This window comes from Amia ocellicauda, chromosome 7 (assembly GCF_036373705.1).
Source record: "Amia ocellicauda isolate fAmiCal2 chromosome 7, fAmiCal2.hap1, whole genome shotgun sequence".
Classification (NCBI taxonomy): domain Eukaryota; kingdom Metazoa; phylum Chordata; class Actinopteri; order Amiiformes; family Amiidae; genus Amia; species Amia ocellicauda.
In genome coordinates this window covers 45589742-45611094 of record NC_089856.1, presented here as the reverse complement: position 1 = coordinate 45611094, position 21353 = coordinate 45589742, and the positions used below count along the sequence as shown (strand labels likewise).

The following is a 21353-nucleotide window of genomic DNA, read 5'->3' as shown; positions in this document are numbered from 1 at the left end:
TTAATTGTATTCAGCACCATGATGAAAACGCCCCCCACATTTCTACATAGCGGCTTTCCACCTTAAGAGCAATCTGATGGAGATCAATTCCACCTTAACACCCCCCCACACACACACATATATATATATATATATATATATATATATACACACACACACAAACACACACTCAGACACATCAGGGAGTCAAAGAGAGGCTCGCTGCCCAGCAACCACGTCCATGGCAACGCAGGGATCTTTAGCGATGGGGGGGCACGTAAGGAAATGACACCGAGAAAGAGACGGACAGAGATACATTCGCAGCATCACATGAGCAGAGGGCAGTGCTGCAAGAATGAGGTTTCATTTCAGTGGAGTGATTAATCCAGACATTTCACATTTGTGCTGGGGGTGTTTCACACATAGCTGGTACAGAGAAACAAGTTACACAGTAAAATTAAAACAACAATAAGAATAATAAGAATACATGTCTATGTGATTTATATTATTCCAATAGACACAGAATATAAATGAAATCTCCTTTAATGTTAATGTTTCAGATGTCTTATATTATATTATACAGAATATATATTAAATGTATATTTAAATACCGTATACGATTTTTGCCAGAATAAATAAGCACTTTATCAACGCGCATGCTGAAACAATCAAATAATCGAGCAATTGGATGCTGTGTCTGGCTTTTGTATAGTAAACACTGCTCAATTAGGTGCATGATATCCATTAGGTTAAATGAATTTGTTGCAACGATTTCAAAACCTATCTACACAATTAGAAAGGCATTTTCCTGCCAATTTTGCTGCAGCCATCTCCTCTGCCTTTAGCAGTGTGTAAGGAGCCAAGATACTGCAGCATTTTTGCAGGCAGCCCCAGACACTGAAACCATCCATTAGCGAATGTATTGGCATTTAGGTTAGTCAGTTGTCCTGCTAAGCAAAGCAAAGCAATCCACTATAATGGAAAGAAACCCTGAACACCTTTCCACACAGAAAGCCCAAAGAACAAGACTATCAGGATTCAATTGATTCTCCAAAACCCTAATGGCTCAATTGGGGGTCTGTCCCGATCGCAACACACAAGTCATCTTTTTCTTTACAGTGAGTGTTTGTGAAGGGATTCTCGTCTATGAAGTCCTGTGCATGGACCGTTGGCTAGTTCTGCGAAAACAGAAATGTACGTAGATTTAAAAATAAACTATTTTCTTAGCCCTGGGGACTGCTGTGGCTTAAGCCTTTACATCTCTCGACTCTGGCAAATAAAGTGCAGTACGTGGTTTGTCAGCACTCTGGTTCCTTTCAGTCTCAAATCCTCTCGTGTCACCACAAGGGATATTTAATAAAAACTGTCTTTCTCTCTGGATTGGTTTGGTGTCACAGCAGAAGATGTTAATACACCATGTCTCTGTTTCAGGGTTTTTAAGTCCAGTCCAGCCACAAGGAACATGACAGCTGTGCGCTATTCTCAGCAGCATCAATTGAGGTCCATATGCTCTCACTTCCCGTCTTCTCCACCCGCTTGCTTTTGTTCTTGCGCTGTACTGTTTGAGGCAATGCTGGATATCCACTCTAGAAAAATAAACACATTGGAAAGGTTCGACCTAATAGTAAATAGAGTGAACTGGCCATGACCCCCATCGGGGCAGGAGAGGACAGCGGTGTGTTTCGTCTGCTCTATGATTTCTCATAGTTCAGTGGACGGTTACTCCTGTCAACTGGGCCAGTTTCTACATCTTAGGTAAATGAAAGCAGACAGTCTCCTGTTGAATTAGCACATTGGTGAAGCAAATGTAAAATTAGGGACCTAAGACAGGTTTCCATTATGGGAGCAGGAATGTTTACCATCAAAGTTGGTCATTTCTGCTGTATGAATACAAATAAAATGCGTGGCTTTACAAGATAAAGTGCTTTAAAACCATAAAGGAGATGGAAATGTAATACAACAGATCCATCATTTTGACACATATAGAAATATAAATCTGCACAATCAAGCCTACCCGACCCAAAGAGAAACTGATCTGCAAATGTTTTGTCTCTGTTCTCTGCTGGAATGTGAATAAACCGTCTGCAGGAAATCCATCAAATGCATTTTCCCAAATACAGAGGCCGACATATTAACCCTCTCCTTCCCCGCAGAAGTCTGTGTATCTGCGTTTGTTTCCTGATGGAAAGAACGAACGGTAGAGTCGCCTCACACACCCTGAAGAGGAATAAAAGACTGCAGATCCCTGTTAGTGAAGGCACAATCCTGGCCTTACCTCAAGTACAAGGCTTTCAAGTTTGAAAAAAAGAAAACGGAGTTAAAGGGATTGGCAGTAAAGCGAGTCGAGTTAAAAACCATTACTGTGAGAGTTGGGGGGGAGGTTGAGGAAGAGCCTAGGGGCGATCTGAGGCAGTGAGGGAAGAGAATGGGGAGAATTACATAAATCAACCCAACCAGCGAGAGAAGAATGAGATGGTTTATTACGGATCTCCTCTGAATAAAAGGGTCATCCCAGAAGCGCTCCCAACACACTCAGCGGCTGAATTTGCGACTTTCTACGGTTTCAGGTTTCACATTCTGCAATTTGTGATAAACAATAAAGGGCAGCAGGTCAGAACAGGGCAGAGATGTTTCAGAAGAGACCTGGTGTGGAGCCAGGTCTTTCACTGAAGTGAGAGTGAGAGAGAGAGACAGAGAGAGAGAGAGAGAGAGAGAGAGAGAGAGTCAGAAAGAGGGGGGATCTGCAAGGTACCTAATCCATTGGTGGCCTGATATCATTGACTGTACAGCTCCTCTCTAATTCCCTGAGAGTGTCTTGAATTGAATTCCTGAATTCCATGACGCAGCGTGCGGTGTGGGCTGGGTGGGCAGAGCAGCGTGGATGAGAGCAGTAGTCCGGGGTCTGTGGTGAGCCCTGCCAAAAAACGGTGGGGGCAGGGGCAGTGCAGGGGGGAGAGAGAGAGAGAGGTAGTGGCAGAGATGAGTACCACAGGTTGCAGGAATAGAAGCAGCCACAGAAACGCAATTCTAGTGAAATGGTACAGCGCACATGCGGTGTGTTGGGAAGATTGATCCTCCTCGGTTCAGAAAAAGCGTGGTTCTGAGATGTCTGGGCTGTGTCTCTACACCCCTTACACACAACGCCCCATCTATGAGCACACTGCCCCTACTCTAATTGCCTCCAGAAGACACATATTGCAGCCAAGAAAGACAGCGCAGTGGCCCCTGACCTGGCACACGTTTTAATGCATGTCTCAGCCACAGACTCCTCTGGAAACTGCCTGATTAACAGCTGTATAGTTCGAACACCAGTATGGCTGTGGGTCTCTCTGGGTTACATAGAATAGCACTTAGCCATTCCAAAAATAAATGAGAAAATCACAGTAATGGTTGCGATTGTGTTCAATATGTAGTCCCTGTTCTTTAATGGCAGGATTAGCTATACAAGAGGATGCATGGATCAGAGGATTGAAAGATGTATCAGAAATATGGAGACCCCTGCTGAGATCTGTGCCTACTTCCTGTAAAGGCCATGCTGTGCTGTGAAAGAAGTTCAGGTTGTCCCTATTTTTGGGGGGAATGAAATGACAGTGTTTTTTAGGCTAATAAAACTGTATATATCAGAGAATACATCTATATCTGTCGACAAAGGAAAGTGCTGGAGTTTTCCTGGAACAGCCAATCCCCTATTTCAAAATCTCATCAAAGCCTGGCAGAATGAAAACACAGGGAAAAGCTGTGACTGTGAAATTCTATCAATTATTCCCTTGTTTTGCATTTGTCTTCGGTTTCTTTTCATTCATTCGTAATGTTTCAGGCCTGTATTTTATCCATGCAGAGGTAGAATAAGTCAATCGTAGAGAAAGCGAGAAACCTTTCAGACTTTGGCTTAACTGGCTCCATTATACGACTTTACTGAGCTAAAATCTGAAGGTTTTTCCCAGCCTGGAAATCACCCTAAAATCTCCTGACGAGCTGAACTTTACCATGCCTGTCTCTGACAGAAAAAGTCAGTGCAAAAATGCATGCTGCTAAATGTCATAGTACCACACTTTCTACATAATTTTCCAGCATATTTTTCTTCACTGTGAAACACAACACATTAAAGCTCTGCTTGTTAAGAAACCTCTGTCTGATTAGATGCGTTCACACAGCCATCTACACTGCCATTTGATCTGGATCAACTTTTAGCCGCCACCGGGGTCTTCGCATACTCACACAAACTTACAGTTAGGTCCATAAATATTTGGACTTTGACACAATTGTCATCATTTTGGCTCTGTACGCCACCACAATGGATTCTAAAGGAAACCACCTTTAATATTTAATGTTTAATTTGAGGGCAGTTACATCCAAATTGGGTGAATGGTGTAGGAATTACACCCATTTTTATATGTGGTCTCCCCAATTTTAGGGGCTCAAAAGTATTTTGACAAACTAACATAATCATGAATTAAATTGTGAGTTTCAATACTTGGTTGCAAATCCTTTGCAGTCAATGACTGCCTGAAGTCTGGAACCCATAGACATCAGCAGATGCTGTGTTTCTTCCATGGAGATGCTCTGCCAGGCCTGCACTGCAGCTGTCTTTAGTTCCTGCTTGTTCTTGGGGGTGTTTTACCTTCAGTTTTGACTTACAAATCAAAACAAACCAATCAGAGAGATAGCAAAAACATTCGGTGTGGCCAAATCAACTATTTGGTACATTCTTAAAAAGAAAGAATGCACTGTGAGCTCAGGAACACCAAAGGACCCAGAAGACCATGGACAAAAACTGTGGTGGATCACAGAAGAATTCTGGTGAAGAAAACTCCCTTCACAACAGTTGGCCAGATCAAGAACATCCTCCAGGAAGTAGGCGTATCTGTGTCGAAGTCAACAATCAAGAGAAGATTTCAGCAGAGTAAATACAGAGGGTTTACCACAAGATTATAAACAGGAAACAGGAAGACCAGATTAGAGTTTGAGAAAAAACATATAAAGAACCCTGTACAGTTCTGGAACAACATCCTATGGACAGATGAGACCAAGATCAAATTGTACCGGAATGATGGGAAGAGAAGAGTATGAAGAAGGGAAGGAATTGCTCATGATCCAAAGCATACCACCTCATCTGTGAAGCATGTTATGGCATGGGCATGTATGGCTGCCAAGGGAACTGGTTCCCCTGTATTTATTGATGATGCAACTGCTGACAAAAGCAGCAGGATGAATTCTGAAGTGTTTAGGGATATATTATCTGCTCAGATTAAGCCAAATGCTTCAAAACTCATTGGACGGCACTTCATAGTGCAGATGGACAATGACCTGAAGCAAACTGCAAAAGAAACCCAAGACTTTTTTAAGGTAAAGTAGTGGAATGTTCTGCAAAGTCAATCACCTGACCTGAATCCAATTGAGCAGCATTTATCTTGCTGAAGGCAAAACTGAAGGCAAAACGCCCCAAGAACAAACAGGAACTAAAGACAGCTGCAGTGCAGGCCTGGCAGAGCATCTCCAGGGAAGAAACCCAGCATCTGGTGATGTCTATGGGTTCCAGACTTCAGGCAGTCATTGACTGCAAAGGATTTGCAACCAAGTATTGAACCAATTTAATTAATGACTATGTTAGTTTGTCCAATTACTTTTAAGCCCCTAAAATTGGGGGGACCACATATAAAAATGGGTGTAATTCCTACACCGTTCAACCAATTTGGATGTAACTGCCCTCAAATTAAAGATGAAAGTGTACACTTAAAGCACATCCATTCAAATCCATTGTGGTGGCGTACAGAGACAAAATGATGACAGTTGTGTCATTCTGTCCAAATATTTATGGACCAAATGTATATGCATATATTAAATGAGTCTTTAACAACACAAAGCTATATCATAATCTGTAATTTTATATAATTACAAATTATTATAAAAAGTAAAACAATCGCAACTTGCATATATTTCCATAACCATAAAATAATAAATAATATATTATATGCTAACATAAAATAACAAGACCATTTAGTGTTAGTTTTAAAAAATATTTTATTTATAATACGGACAGTAGGGAAGTGTTCTCTTATCTGCTCCACTGATGTCTGCCGCCTGTCTTTAAAACAAACGCCGCTGCAGTGCATGCTGGTACTTGAGCTGGTCGAACGTTTACACTGCCAGGATCAAATTCGACCAATGCATTTGATCCGGATCTGAACCATCTCCCTAAGACGTACATTTGATCCGATTGCCGAGCGTTTACACTGACATTTCTGAGCAGGATCAAATGTTACCGATGCATTTAATACAGATGTACAGTGTAAACACACCTACTGATGGCCTGGTGCGATGGATTAATGCTTCCCCAATCGCAATCAAGAGACTACAAGCTTTCTCCATTCAACTCTGCATAGATAGGAAGTCTCAATGAAACTCTTTGGGCCGGGAAACAGACCTTGACCTGTGTCCCCAGGCCAGTTTTAATAACCCGTGTTAGATCAAAGTGTCCACTACTTCAGCTGAAGAGCCGAGACCTAGTAGTCCCAGCTGAGAAATAAGCAGCGCACGTCAAGAGTGAAAGAGAGAAAGGAGCTCTGTGGCTTCTGTCAAGAAGAAAATGAAATTTGGCTTCTGGCACGATGCTATTCTGGGAAGACTCCAAGTCTTCTGTTTAAATCAAAACATCAACTGAGTGAGAGATATTACCCATGTAAAGCCCAGGCTAGAACAAGCCCTAATTGATGGTCCTTCTGTTTTTCAGCAAGTCATCTTTCATGGTAAACAACAGCAGCAGCAAAACTCATAAAAATGGTAATACCGGCCCTTGGAGGCCAGACAGATTCTAATCTCGGGACTTTATGCTGAAGCTACAGGAAGGAGGCCTCGTAATTAAATAGTTTACATTCACACTGAAGCAGGGACACAAAGTTTGGATCTTAATTCTCCTTGTTGGCCCAGACCGCATACAAATTTTGCCCTACCCACGAATCGTAAATAACAACTGTGTTGCCTTTTAGAAGTGGAAGCAATGGCTCCTGAGAGTATATGAAACTGAGAGGATGCAAGTTGTGATTCACTGGGAGGGCGAGGTCTTGCTGTGGACTCAGCCCCCTCCCCCCCGTCATTGTCTGTCCTTGTTTTCATCATCGGTGGAGTGGTGCTGATGTTAGTCCTCATCCCTGATTGCAGAAAGGGACCAAATCAATGTAAAGTGATTCAATCAACACTGACAACGGTCTGGGGAGGCGAGGAGAGCAGAGAAAATAACACATGAATAATTACAGATGTTCTCATCATGGATGTGTGGGGGCATGGTCTCATTGGCCTGAACGATGTTGTCTGTGCATAAGCAATGAATGGGAGCAGGTAAAATGGTCTTCTTTCTCTCACTCTGTCTCTCTCTGTTTTGTGCTTCATTTGGGTCTCTACATATTAAACTGCAGAAGGGAGAGGGCAAAGAGAGTCTGATAGGTAATAAATCAGGCAATTTACAGAAGATTGTGTTTCATCCAACTTGCCTCCTAGGAATTGGCAACACATAACTTGGGGGATTTTCCGTGATCAAGCTCGAACTGCACTTGAGAGGGACTCCGTCACCTTGGAATCCTTTCCACTGAGACGAAAACTTTGCCAGAGATGAGATCGTACTCTTAATCCTAAAAGAGCAGAACAGAGGCTCCGGGGGACATGAAGCACTGACTCCCTTGCTGTGCTTCCAGCAGATCTTCGCCGAGAGACTTTGATCTTACGCAATTAAAAAGCTACTGACCTTTTCCTCACAATCCCCTTTGACCTGAAAAAGTATTAAACGTTGACCGCTACGATCCTGTTGTCGGTGCCGATTCTCACAAAAGTCATATCACAAAAGTCATATTGTATGTTGACAAGTCTTCCAGGCTGCAGTGGCAAACCTCTTTTAAGTTGTGTTTTACTTTTGCATCAAGGTGAGACCCGGCAATCAACTCACCTTTGAATGACCTTCCCTCAAGCTTTCAAGGTACCTGAAACAGTGGCTGAAAAAGACAGTGGATGCAGGGGTGACCTTGGCGATGATGTAGGGGAACTGCTACAGCTCTGACTGGTCGGGGGTGAAAGCAATCTTAAAAGCCTTCGAAGAGCATCTGCACCGACACCTGAATTCCCAAGTGTGGGAGGTATGCTTGACATGCGGTGCCCGTGATTAAACACAAACCTCTGGGCGGTGTTGTGTTCAGTGGATGGGTTGGACTTGCTCAGAGATTGGCCTGGTCTCCGCAGGGGAGCGTGTCCGGTTGGGGGGCTGTGTGACGAGAGAGTGCCAGAGCCGGCGGTGCTCTGTGCTTTTGTCGTGACACCGAGGAGAGAAGGAGAGAGCGGAGTGATGGAGGGAGGGGGAGAGGAAACATCCCTCTACCTCACCTCAGGAGCATGCGCTGCTGGGGCCCAGAGTGAATCATGGTCTGCAGCCGCAATCACTGACTCACCCATCTCGCTCACAGTCCACTTCCCCTCTCCCCCTCTTTGTCTCATCCACCCCCCCTCTCCCTCTCCCTTTCTATCTCTCTCTCACAATTTACTTTACAAATACCAGGAATCATCTGCAGAGTGCACAAGGCGCAAGGCAGGGTACGCCCTGACTCCACACCATCCTGCACATCTCCGTCTCGCTCTCTCTGTCTGTGAGCGCCTCAGTCCAGCAAGCACTGTTGAGCTACAGCAACATCTACATGATTCTGCTGATAACAATCCCCATAACCACACCACCACTGACATACTGACACCCACATCCATTGTCCACCACTTCCTAGTGTGCCCACAGACAGCTGTACTCCTTCCACCTTTTCATATCCCGCTGCCCGATCAATTTTTCACCCCTGCACCACAGGCAATTTTGTGTCATGATTGTCACGCTTTAAAGAGGCAACTGGCTTCTCTCTGTTAAGCTGTTGAGGTGACTGTTTGTCAGCTCTGCTTTTGATCCTTAATACATTTTGAAAAAGACTGACTCCTGCAGAAGCATCACTCAGGGTTCATCATTTCACCACCTGAACTCTCAGTGTGTTACATCACAACCCCCCCTCGCTGTACAGAGAGCAAAAGCGCCTACGTGAGCACTCTACTTCTTCAATCTAGGCAGAACAAACAAGCCAGACACATAAATCCCCTTTTTAGTACATTAATGATATAAGAGATGGATCGACAGATAGTTTTTTGACAAACGGGAAAAAAGAATTACAGCTCAGCAGATCTTTAATGATACAAAAAAGCGCAGCTAGAAAACATTCACCTCCAATTTCCCAGACAGAGGGAAATTAATAACCAGGGATGAGAAAGAAAGCATTCTGTTCCTTTTTTGTACCATATGCCTTCCCAGAAAGCACTGGAACTGAAAAGAAAGCTGTCTTTGATGTATGGCTTGCAGTCTGACAGCCTATTGATCGGCACAGAAATGATAGACAAAACTTCCCTATAGGAACTGGTGACTTATGTGCCTTTTATGTTAAATGCCCAGATGCAAACATGCATTTTAAACAGGGCGATCCTGTTCCTGGTGTGACGCCGCTTTGCATTGATTGCCAATGAACACTGGCAATAAACAAGATGAAGAGGTGTTAGAAACAAGAAGAGGAGTTGCCGACCTTAGGAAGACAGAGGCTTTTGCTTAATTGGCTCCCTGAATTACGCTGCATTTCCTTACCTGGTCAGCTGACCTATGGAAGCTCGTTATATTTCACGGCCCTCAGCACACCCAGTGTCAAACCCTTATCACTGCGTAACCTGACCCTGACCTGACCAAGACACATCGATCCCTGGTGCTCCAAAATGACTAAAATGATGCACAAATGCATCGTATCACGACATCGACACCATGTAGCCCACAGATATGACTTTGTATGTTAATGGTCTTTTATCAGAGGTCATCAGGACAGTACTGGAGTCTGGATCGGCATCGTGTGAAGCTTTAGCTCTCCACATCTGAACCCCTGAACTCCTCTACCCTTCCCTCCCTCTATAAATTAGGAGAGAGATAATACACCAAAAACACGGTACAATCACAATACACCATCCATGATACGGTAAGGATTGCGATACCAACCAAAAACTCATCTCTACTTTTCAGACTTCATGTATTTAAATAAATAAAATTGATTGACACATATTTATCATATTTACTATCATATTTAGTGGTACAAGGCCACAATGTGGAAATCAGTTTTAGCTGGATGACAATGATGTTCCCAAAGTTTTAAGAGAAGGAAAAGCAGACTGTAATCCGCTTTGAGAAGCGCATCACTGGGTTGATTTTTGCATTGTGTGTTAATTACTATGGTATATTGTTCTTTTATTGTGTGAAGTGCTCTCTGGGATTATACATATGTATATATATATATATATATATATATATATATATATATATATATATATATATATATATTGCTACAGCTTTAAGCTGTAATTTCTAGTCAATACATTTGAATATTCACAAAAAAGTAGCCTACATCAGAAATGAGTTGACTCATGAAACAGAGAATATGATTTCTAATGATTGGCAGTTCTACAAATTTGTTTACAAGTTTTAAACATATCACGATGCCTGATACAATTATTATTAATAATAATAATAAGGTCACACTTTACAATAATGGGCACCCATTCTTAACAAACTGATCAATTATCACAGGATTAACACATGAATACCATACGCCCATCATCTGAGTTCTGCTGTTAATCACATGTATGACAAGGTCAAGGTCAGGGATAGGGTGACAGAATAGGTTTGGGTTTAGGGCTGTCATTCCTGTGGGATTCAGACATTCATTCATTAAGAATTGTTGCCCGTTCTTGTGAAATGTAAGCAATTATAATGATAATGATATTAATAATAATGATAATAATCAACATAATTTTCACCATCTTCTGAGTCACGTTTCAAAGATGCCACCTCCACAATCCAGCTCTCTGCTTTGCAACCTACACGCTGTTGTGTTTTTTTAATCCTTGTTGAACAGGAGTTGCCTCAGACAATGAAATAATACATATTATATGTCGGGTCTGACAGTTGGTATAAAATATCTTACAAATACAAAGCTGACAAAAGGAGAGAGATTTTATTGGCACTTCAAATGCACTGAATTGCTGCTCATTTGTATGATTTGAAAGTGTGCTGATCTTACTTTCAACTGTGGTCCTGCTTATAGTAAAAGGCATCAGTTTAATCTAAGGCCGTTTTGTTAAGTAAACCAAACAATACATAAATAAATCGCCTGAAACTGAAGGAAAAAAGATCAGATGTTTCAGAGATTAAAATGATTAAAGAATTTGCACTTTTTTTCTCTCATTCTAATAAGCGATTTAGGAGATTAATGCCAAAGGGTACAGCAGATAACTCTGGAATAATGGCCCTTCATTTATCTCAATTTCTGCACTGCAATGAAAGTGTGCAAAAAAAATGTTTTAAGGCCTAATCCTGGAGACACTTAACAGAAGCGAGGCGAAACGATCCATAAAGAGATTTTTTCCTTTCCGACGACGTCAGGAAAGAGGGAGAATTTCCACAGCTGTAACCATTTCGACGGCCCTTTCTGTCTTGTAACCCAGAAAGAAACCACACACACACACACACACACACAATAAGGCACATAAAGGAATCAGAGGCCACAGCTGTCACACTTAGCCGAGGTCCTGTTTTAATGTTTTAATGCTTCTTCTCTGTCAAAAAGAATAAAGGACCTCTTAAAACCAAATGCCCTGTCAAAATGTCAGATAAGATAGCAATCAATCAATCAATCAATCATCTAAACAAGAATCCTTCAAAACAGAAGCATCAGATTAAGGTATTTTTTAAATCTTTATTATTTTTTAACTTGATGTTTGTGGTGATGATGATTTATTATTATTATTATTATTATTATTATTATTATTATTATTATTATTATTATTATTATTTCAGACATAAATGGGTCTGATGACCTTGGCAAACCAAAAAATACCAGAGACAACTAAACCAAGCATCTAGTTTGGTAGACAGATGGCGACTGGATACCTGACTATAGCAGAAAGAGATTGCTCGTAGAGTTTCCATATGTCACTCTCACTCACAGCCTCCCGCCTTAAGACGGTACTGAGCTTAACTGCTGACTAACTGAGTCGTATTCTTCAGTCTAGACCTTGTCTTTGTCCTTTCTGCTCGGATTATCCTTTGCCAAGCTGACTGCCGGCTCTGGAAAAAGAAATACAGCTTCCTTCTGAAGAAACATGAGGCAGGATGTGAAAAAACAGTGTGATGGACAGACTGAAGGCCCACTGGGCTTTGGAACCCTGCGCGACACTGTTTGGCTTCCCCTGCTCACTTCCCCCTGTTTCCAACTGAGCATCAACCTGGTATTATTCTCTTATTTTATTCCGCACAACAACTGTCATTACATTTAACGATCGGTTCTGGAGATAATGGTTGAATCTCTCCCAAATTCTTCTTCTCTTTTTTCTTAAGCAATTCAGCAACCCACCACAATGCCTACGTGACCAATTATCGAAATAACGATCATTTCGAAATAGGGTAAATTGTCTAGGATTTGGGCAGCCAGCATGAGCTTAGCTTTAATACTGTGCAGCAACAGCAAACCCCGGCAGTGTGAAAAACACTGCAACGCATTGCTTAAAATTAGGCTTTGCAATGATTAGAAGCGATTCACATTCGACAACAGTGTTTGTCGCTGGCTTTAGTGTACCTGCAACGCCAGACAAGGAGAGACAGGGATCTGAAGCTGTTTCTTGTACTGTTATATTTTTAGACGCTTCAAAAGTAAGCCTACTGCTCTGATCCATCTATCTCAGAGGAAAAGAGGTTCTTAATGGAGGCTTAGGAGTCGCTGCCAGGCTGGGATGTCTTCTGAAATATCCAACTTTGGCTGAGAAATGACAACCTTCACAACAACTACATTCCCCCACGGGCCTCTCTCTATGTCTGTCTGCTTCAGCCCCATCGATTCACAGCTTGGGACCTGAAAGTGCTCTCGTTAGCATTCATATCGGTTCCTCAATTTTGTCTGTGCAAAGAACTCTGTCCCCCAACGCCAGAGAGGACAGCTGAAAGGAAAATACCGTGGGGGGGGGGGGGAGAGTTTCAGCGTGGCACCGTATTTATTGTGCAGTGGTCTTCAGAGCGCCGCGTCACACTGATTCACTTCCCCCGGGAGACGAAGCCCTCGCTCCTCTCTCTCATGTCTGTTTCTCGTTGGCCACTGCACCCCCACGCAACGTGGTGAACACGTGTGCGCCCGAGCACGCTTATTTTGCAGTAGGCTTTATGAAAACATAACAAAAATAAACATGTGCAGGAGGGAAAGCTTTCTAGATGAAATCTGAGCCTCCAGGGATGATTCACCAAGCCAGCGTAACCCAGATCTAACAAGCAGTGAGAGAGTTGGAGGCAAACCCATTATTCTGGGGTTGCTTTATTACAATGCTGCCACGATGTTATCTGGTGAGCTGGGTTTACACTGTAAGATATTCTGGGTTGCAGTATAATTTTCTCCCTTTGTCCGATTTGCCCCTGTGAGCTTAGTAGCCTGCAGGGCCTCAATTTAATAATTTATGACAAAGTTTACCCTTAGCTGGATCCATGTTTATGTATATTGTTGCAGACTCATCAATTATGATTTGTTTGGGGAACCAAGGCCCATAGTTCACTGTCACGTATGCAGCTCATGGTATGGAGGAAAGCCAAGGGGAAGAAGACTGACACACCAGGCTGCATGCAGCTGACCATAGCTGCTCTGTGGGAGGAGGAGAGGAGTATTGCGGGATTATCCCTTTTTTTCTGTAACTCAGCAGAAGCTTTATATTATATGTTTTAATGATTATTGTACACCTGTGACTTGGCTGTGTCTTCCCTCAGAAAATAATCTTACTGAGGTGATAATAAGTTAAACTGTTACACAGATTGGCTGGAAACCATACATAGAAAAAATCCCTCTTATAAGACTGCAGTGAGCAACGCCCTGATAGGACTTCCCGGCTGCATGAGGGACAAGATCAGCCATCAGCTGGGCTCTCTGCCCTTGCTGAGGAGGATGCCCGCATGATTTACACAATGAGTACCATCCCCCTGTGGTCTGAGATTTCACTTTAGTGGTGGGAGCTCCCCGGGCTGGCTATAAATACACACACAGAAATACAGTATATAACATTTCTCCTGCCTGCAACCAGACACAGGGAAACAACCACAGAGTCTCTGCCCTGACGTGAAATGGGAAGACAACAATCTAGGTGTGCGTTTCAATTGCTTTTCAAAAGCCGTATCCAGAAAGCTCGCACTCCGGGCGATCATGTCTCCTCTCGGACCTTGTTTGGGACGCTGGCTGTCAACTACTGAAGCGGCACCATGGGTCAGGAAGACTACTGTTGGATACTCACTGCTGGGGCGTTAATGGAGTCATGCTCCCTGGTGCTACGGTACATCTAATTCAGTGATACCGTACTTGTATCCAAATCTGGCTCCTGCTTGCGGACTACACTGTAATTCCCTGTGTTGTAGTAATGAGGAGCCGCACGCGGCGCACCGTGGCGGGGTTATTAAAGTAATGTGACTAGCTGGTCTGTGCTGAGGCTCTGATTCAGCCATACTGATTGATTTTGCCCTTGTCATCACGATTCATAGCTGTCTTATTGTGTGGGCTGTATTGTGGCTCTAATGAAGCAGGGATATCAGATAGCGGGCCTTTGGCTTTTGTTGCGATTTCTTCTCCTTGTCCTATTCAGAGGCATCCACATACTGGCAAGCGTGAGGGAAAGTTACCAAGGGGAATTGGCCAGCTGTCAGCCCTGAGGACGAGGCGCTGTCTGCGGAGGGAAATGCAGGGCTGCACTTCCGGTCCACATGTTGCTCATACCTGGGAGCAATCACAGACTGCATTGCAAATTCCTGAGCCTTAAAAAGATTATAGACCAACCTGTGGTTGCTGTTGAACCCTAGCTCACAAATGATTGTGAACACATGCAGATCCATTGATATAAAAAAAAACATTTTGGACCCCCCCACTGACCCCTGTAGAACCCCCCCCGCAACACACACACATGCACACAGCACTGACTGACGCAGGGAAACTCCACTTTAAACTGATTAATAAAAGCCATCTGAAACAGCAGGCAAACACAAGCTAATTGCTTTACAAACTACACAATTCCTTGGTGTCGTGTTTAGCGCACTAATTGTGTAATTTAGGCTGATGGGAAATACATAAGCGATCTATACTTATTTCAAGGCAAGGCAAACATATCAAAAGCAATTCACAGAGTTCATAAATCAGGCAGAATGACACTAAACACTAGAACTAATCTTTGGTTATGGCACAATTTACATGTTCAACAGTGAATCATTTGCGATCCCTGCAAGACTGGCTCAGCACTGATTTTGAAGGAATTACCATCCATTGCTCACAAAAGAATATACATATTTCATATTTTACAGCCACTTTTTACTGATACATTTAATAAGGAATGAAAAGACCATACAAAAATCTGTCCTGCTCCATATCAAAATGTATAATCTCCTCCAAAATGATGTCAGGAAGTCTGCATGTGTGTAGCCTTGTCAGCAGTCTCCGGCGTCTCTGCTGGAAACCACCGATAACAGCTGACACAACTCACTCTTCACAGGATTTACAGGCTTGTACTGGCCCATTCACACTCCTGTAAGATCTCATTCAACTACCGAGGAATTAATGCGTTTTATACTGGTGTTTTATGAGGGCTGCGCCTTCAGGAGATCACAGGCGACTGCAAAGGACTGCAGAATGACTTGGAGGCCTGCGAATGGCTCAGCACTGTGAAGTGACTGCGTTTTAGGCAGATCCTCATAGAACGACGGATTATCAGGCATGCTCAACATGCAGTTTACTGAAAACTAGAAGATGCCAGTTAGTTTCCAGTTCTCCAGTTACCGTGACATTTTTGCTCTTGTTGCTCTCGCCCTGCTGTGCCCTAATAAATGATAATCGTACCCGGTCCTCCCAATTCAACCGACATACAGGATATCCAGTCAATCTATCAAATTGAGCAATACCTTGAAAAGCTCCAGGTATGATTCAAGTGTATTGGTAGAGCACTTGGTGGAATGAAAACCACAAGCTGCCTTTGAGGGCTGGCGTTGGGTTATGTTAGGCCATGTGACCTACTTGCTATGCTGATGCATACATTGAGATCAACACCAGTCAAGCACTAATAAGCGGGGATGCTGGGGCTTCACACCTGTCTTATCACTAGCTATACACTTAGCTGAACCACATCGACCTCTTTTCTGAAGTCGGCGGCCCTGGACGATTCTTAGAGAGCCGATAAACCCACGTGAGTGTGGCCCTCGGGAACTGGGCTTGTAGCAGCACTGGCCTGCAGGTTCAGGGTGGTAAATTCTCACTCTGCTGTGCAAATGTTGACTAGTACTTGAGATGAGTTCACAGTAGCCTCCTCCTATCGTGCTGGTGGCTACAGTTGCAGGAGAATTTGGGCCTAGATCAGCCGCTTGCATTCGCTCCATTAAGCAGCGCTGGTGGCACCCTACTGCGCCCCACTGACATGTTTTGACAGCCAGTGGACGCAGTGCCTCAACAGCAGCTGGTGTCACTGGAAGGAGTCCAGGCATCATCGCCTCAGGGGGGCTGTTCTGTTAGGACAACACTGAAGAGAGCAACGGGACTGCTTCCAAAGTCCCAGAGGGGAAGAAGAAACTCCTGACCCCACTCTGGTCCAAAAGTGGAGCGGCTACACGCTCACCATCCGCAAGGGAGTAACACTTCATCAGCGGGGATTCTGTCAGGCTGCTGCCTGGCATGGCGCAACTCTAGAACACTTCCCCCAGCACCCTATCCTGTCTGTTTGCATTGGACAGGGCTAGTTCTTCTGGGACTGATGTGGTTTTACACTGATCTCAGTTTTGGTTGGAGCACAAGCACAGATTCCTTTTTTCTACTATGCAGAACACTGTACGAAGACACTGGTTGGGCTAATTAGTCTCCTCAAGACGGGAAATGAAAGGCAATGAAAAAAAAGCAAAAGATCAATCAAAATAATAATCATTAAAAGAAAAGAAGCCCAACAACAACAGCAACACACATATTATATGAAATCCCCTTTCAGTGAGTAAAAGCTGACTTCAATCCTGCTATGTGGTTTTTCAATTGTCCATGAAGAGGCCCTGGCTTTCTAATAAGATAAGCTGCCACCATTAGTTTCCTGTCAAGTAAAGCACATCTATACAGTGTGATGGGCCAGTGAGTCATCCGCCCCTTACAAAACTGAAGCCGGCTCTTCAAGCTTTTAGTCAGCAGACGTGTCAAGCATGCGGAAGGCACCCAGAAAGCTGGGGACAAGCCTGTGTCTTGAAGCCAACGAAGCAGTGCCAGCCACAAGTTTGTGCAGACAAGAAGACATCCAATTGTGACCTCCCATGAGCCCGGTTAAGGGACGTTTTAGTATTGGCTTCTAGAATCTTGCCATTATGATTATTATTATTAATATTAATATTATTATTATTTCCTCTAATGTTTTACAAGGCTGCAAAACCTAGATGTGAATTTGTCAGCTTAAAGAGCACACTATGAAGGGTACAAAACTAAGTGCCAGTGCAAGCTGGTATTGCACATCAGGGGGGATTGGACACAGCTCCTGCCTGCCTGAATGAGAGGTTAGCCTGAGAAAACAGCACTTACCAGGGTCAGGGGCCACCTACAACTGTCTATAGGATAAATACATAAATAAATAAATAAATAAATAAATAAATAAATAAGGATAAAAACATTCACTCAAAGGAATACCTAATCTGATGGGGGTATTGATACTATGACAGTGACTTAACGTCACAAATTAAACACACCTGCGAGTGTAAACCCAGAAATTCTTGTTTCTTTGTATAACATTGGAGGCATTTTGTATCCCCTGTCTTGCTGATACAATACATGATGATTTCTCCTTGCGTTATTTGCCAAATTGGATCACTGACACAAGCTGCCAGCAGGAGGATGCATGGGCTACACACAGTCTAAAGACATGGAGGGGGCTGGGATATCATTTTTTTCCAATACATACATACAATACATAGAAAAATAAATCAATTATCTAAACTTAACGGTTTTCCTCAATTTTCAAATTTTCACTGAAAACATATTATTATTATTATTATTATTATTATTATTATTATTATTATTATTATTATATTGAAGCATATTGGTGGAGATTGTCGCTTCCATGATATTAACATATGTCCATGCATGTATGTGTGTATGCGCCGCGCACGGGGTGTGGTTTGGGTTAAGTCGTTTCTTTCACGGCGCCCGAACCGTCTTACCAGTCGGTTTGCTGGTCGTCAATGACCAGCAGGACCTTGGCTCTGGACGGGCCGGTGGCTCTGTCCGTCGCCTCGCTGAAGGTCGCCGCCGCCGCCGCCGTCGTCTGCTTCACGGCGTTGGAGATGGAGGAGAAGAAGCCGGCGCCGGCAGACTGGCTGGAGGACTGGCGGCGCTCCGGGGGTCCGGGCGACACGGCCGGGCTGGGCTGCGGGGGGTCGGGCCGCTGCAGGTCGCTCATGTACCCGTTGGGCAGGTTGGACATGAAGTTGCTGTCGGAGAGTCGGCGTCGCAGGTAATTCATTGTGGCAGTGCAGGGAGAGCGTGCACTAGATTAATTATTTCTAATAATTTTTGTACTGTAATTGGAGATATAAATCAAGTCGGCTCGACCTGTAGTGTTGGTTGTCTTTCTGGTCGTCCTATCTGTCCGCTTGTGCTGGAGTGGACACCACCACACCGGGATAAATATATTTAAAGGCAAGCTGGCACGTTAAAGTCCATGGATCCGCTGTAATGTGTCCCAGTGTCTTCTGTCACAGCCATGCAAGGATGCCGCACGGTGTCGGTCGGTCGGTCTGTCCGCCTGTCTGTCTGGGAGCTTGTAAAATGGGTAGCAAGCGAGAAGCGCCAAGAAACAGGTTTCTCCTTCGCTCTGATACAGGGTTTTTTATGTTAGCGGGCGACCAAGAAAAAAAAAGAATATCTCCCTTTGAAGGATGGGTGCACAGTTCACGGCAGCGACAGGAGCATCAATCTTTGCGCTTTTCCAAAAGCATCCTCACCGTCAATCCCGTCCCTTCTTAATTCTGCAACTCCACAGCACGCATCGTCCACCGTGAAATCCCCCTCTAGTGTCTTCCGTTTTTATACGTGTATCTGTGTATATGGTTACGCATATACAGGAGCAAACTGCTACAGCAAACGGGTTCACTCGTGTATAGAGACACCTACAGCCCGTAGAGCTCTTCAGTGCATATATAGTGATGTGTTATTGTGCAGGTTTGCTGTAAATGGCCGTCCGTTTTCCATAAAGCACAGAAAAAATGAAGCCAAGCCAAGCAGAGGCTAATAAAGCTACAAGCACACGGAGGCGCGTCTATGTCATGTCTGTGCCAGGGCTGCCGGAGTGATGCTGCGCTCTGGTGCTGAGGCAAGAGGGAGGAGAGCAGGGGAGTGTGCGGGGGGGCATCCACTGTCATCGCACCTCCCCCAGCCCTCCATCCCTTCATTCAAGCCCGACGCTATTTTCTTCTTAAACCCCCTGACACACCCCCTCCTAAACCCATACTCCTAAACGGTGGCCAAAGCAGTGGTACGTGCCGGGGCTGCGGGTGTGCAATTAAGACAACGGAGGGGGGGATGCGTGGGAGGGTAGGTGGGAGTGTGTGTATATGGATTTGATTTGCGTGTCCATGCGTAATTCGGCTGATTGCGCACCTCCGGAGATGTGGCCTCGTCTCTTTGCTCTGCTGCGGCAACAGGAGCAGCACGTCCCTGCAGTTTGCACCGCCGCATCGCCGTCTGGCTTGATGGAGAGCAATGCAATCCGGGTACAAAAGCGCAATGTCGGCATGAGCTGGATTTCCAGTTGTAAAAAAGAGAGCTATTAAGGCGTGTTCCTGTGAAACAGTATCTACGCTGTTGATAGTCCTAATGTCCGCCTTTCACCACCGTAGCGTGTCATCAAAGGCAATCCCTCCAGCCCACCCCCTTCTAAAATAACATATTGTCCAAATGATTGCATTAGCCAAGTGCACTTTATGTTGGTTTTCTGGCCAAAGGTTATAGCGTTAAAGACAACTGCTGATCACGTTTCCTCATAAATTTTTTGCGTTTGTTTTAAAAGGGGTCTACAGGCTTTTTGCTCAGCACGAGTTCCCAGGCTCCGGGCTTGGGGATCTGCTCTTCGTTTGATCACTGAGCCGAATCCACCCCACTGAGATTGAACTATTTGCTCTAGAAGACCTTAATTAAAACTGATTACAGTTTTCAATAGGATCATTGGCCTTTTCAATTGCACAATAACCCCGAGGCCTGTGCATAGAGCTGTCAGAGCTTCTTCAATAACAACATGTCTGCTATTGAACCATTTCAGCCCATACATCATTAACAAATTAATTAGTTAAGTGTATGAGATAATTTGCTTGATACATTATTTGATATGTATTATTGTTTATGGTATTATGGGTTAATATCAGCGATATAGCTGTAGTTTAATAGCAGTGTTCATGCTCTTGAGTTTGAAAGTTAGTAGTATATGTATATATACGTATATGTACCTATATGTAAGGTTGATTAAATCTGATCTTCTTCTAAGACCTAATAATAGATAAACAACACACATAAAATCATACTTTTTAATGTCTTTATTGAACACATTTATGCAACATTCACTGTTGGAAAAATTATGTGAACCTCTACAATAATCATCCCTATTAGGGGGTCATTTGAGTCAAATGTCCTGATCAATGAAATGTGGGTAAGGTTTGTTGGCTCCTTCCCTATAAAACAACCACCAGCTGTGGTTGTCACTCTTGGAGTCTGCATGTGTGTGATGGGAACCATGCCCTGATCCAAAGAGATTTCTGGGAACCCTCAACCTCTCTATCAATTCATTCAGTGACAATCGTGTTTTATGTTGCAGTGGACAGTCCAAACATGAGGCCCACACAGTCACCTGCTCTATCACCGGAGTCTGGAAAAATAAAATTAGGCCTTTGTAAGACTGATGCACTCCATGTCATACCTGCAATCTCCTCATTCAAACTGATTCTCTCTCTCTCTCTCTCTCTCTCTCTCTCTCTCTCTCTCTCTCTCCCTGTGTGTGCTTGTTTTTTCTTGCCTTGCCATGTCCCTTGTGTTTGACTGTTCCTTCTCTGAGGTAGTCGGGCAGAGGGGGGGTGGGGGTGCGGGAGAGAGAGTGAGAGAGAGGTGTGCCTACATGTGTGAGTGAGCGAGTGAGGAGTGTGCAACTGCTGTGAGGTCATAATTGCAGTGTGCCTCTGAGATAGAGACAGACAGAGAGAGAGAGGGAGTTAGACAGAGGGAGGGAGGGAGGGGGGGATGCAGATTTTGCAGGCGCTG

At 43.9% G+C, this 21353-nt stretch overlaps 1 protein-coding gene across 1 annotated transcript in view; it reads right to left on the bottom strand.

Moving 5' to 3' along the window:
- The window catches only part of syn1 (synapsin I), a 69165-nt gene extending 49763 nt beyond the window's left edge, over positions 1-19402 (bottom strand). The window contains exon 1 of the mRNA XM_066709893.1: positions 18269-19402. Coding sequence (XP_066565990.1) covers positions 18269-18570 — 302 coding nt within the window. The 5' untranslated portion in view covers positions 18571-19402. The remainder of the gene's footprint in view (positions 1-18268) is intronic.
- Positions 19403-21353: the final 1951 nt, after the last annotated feature.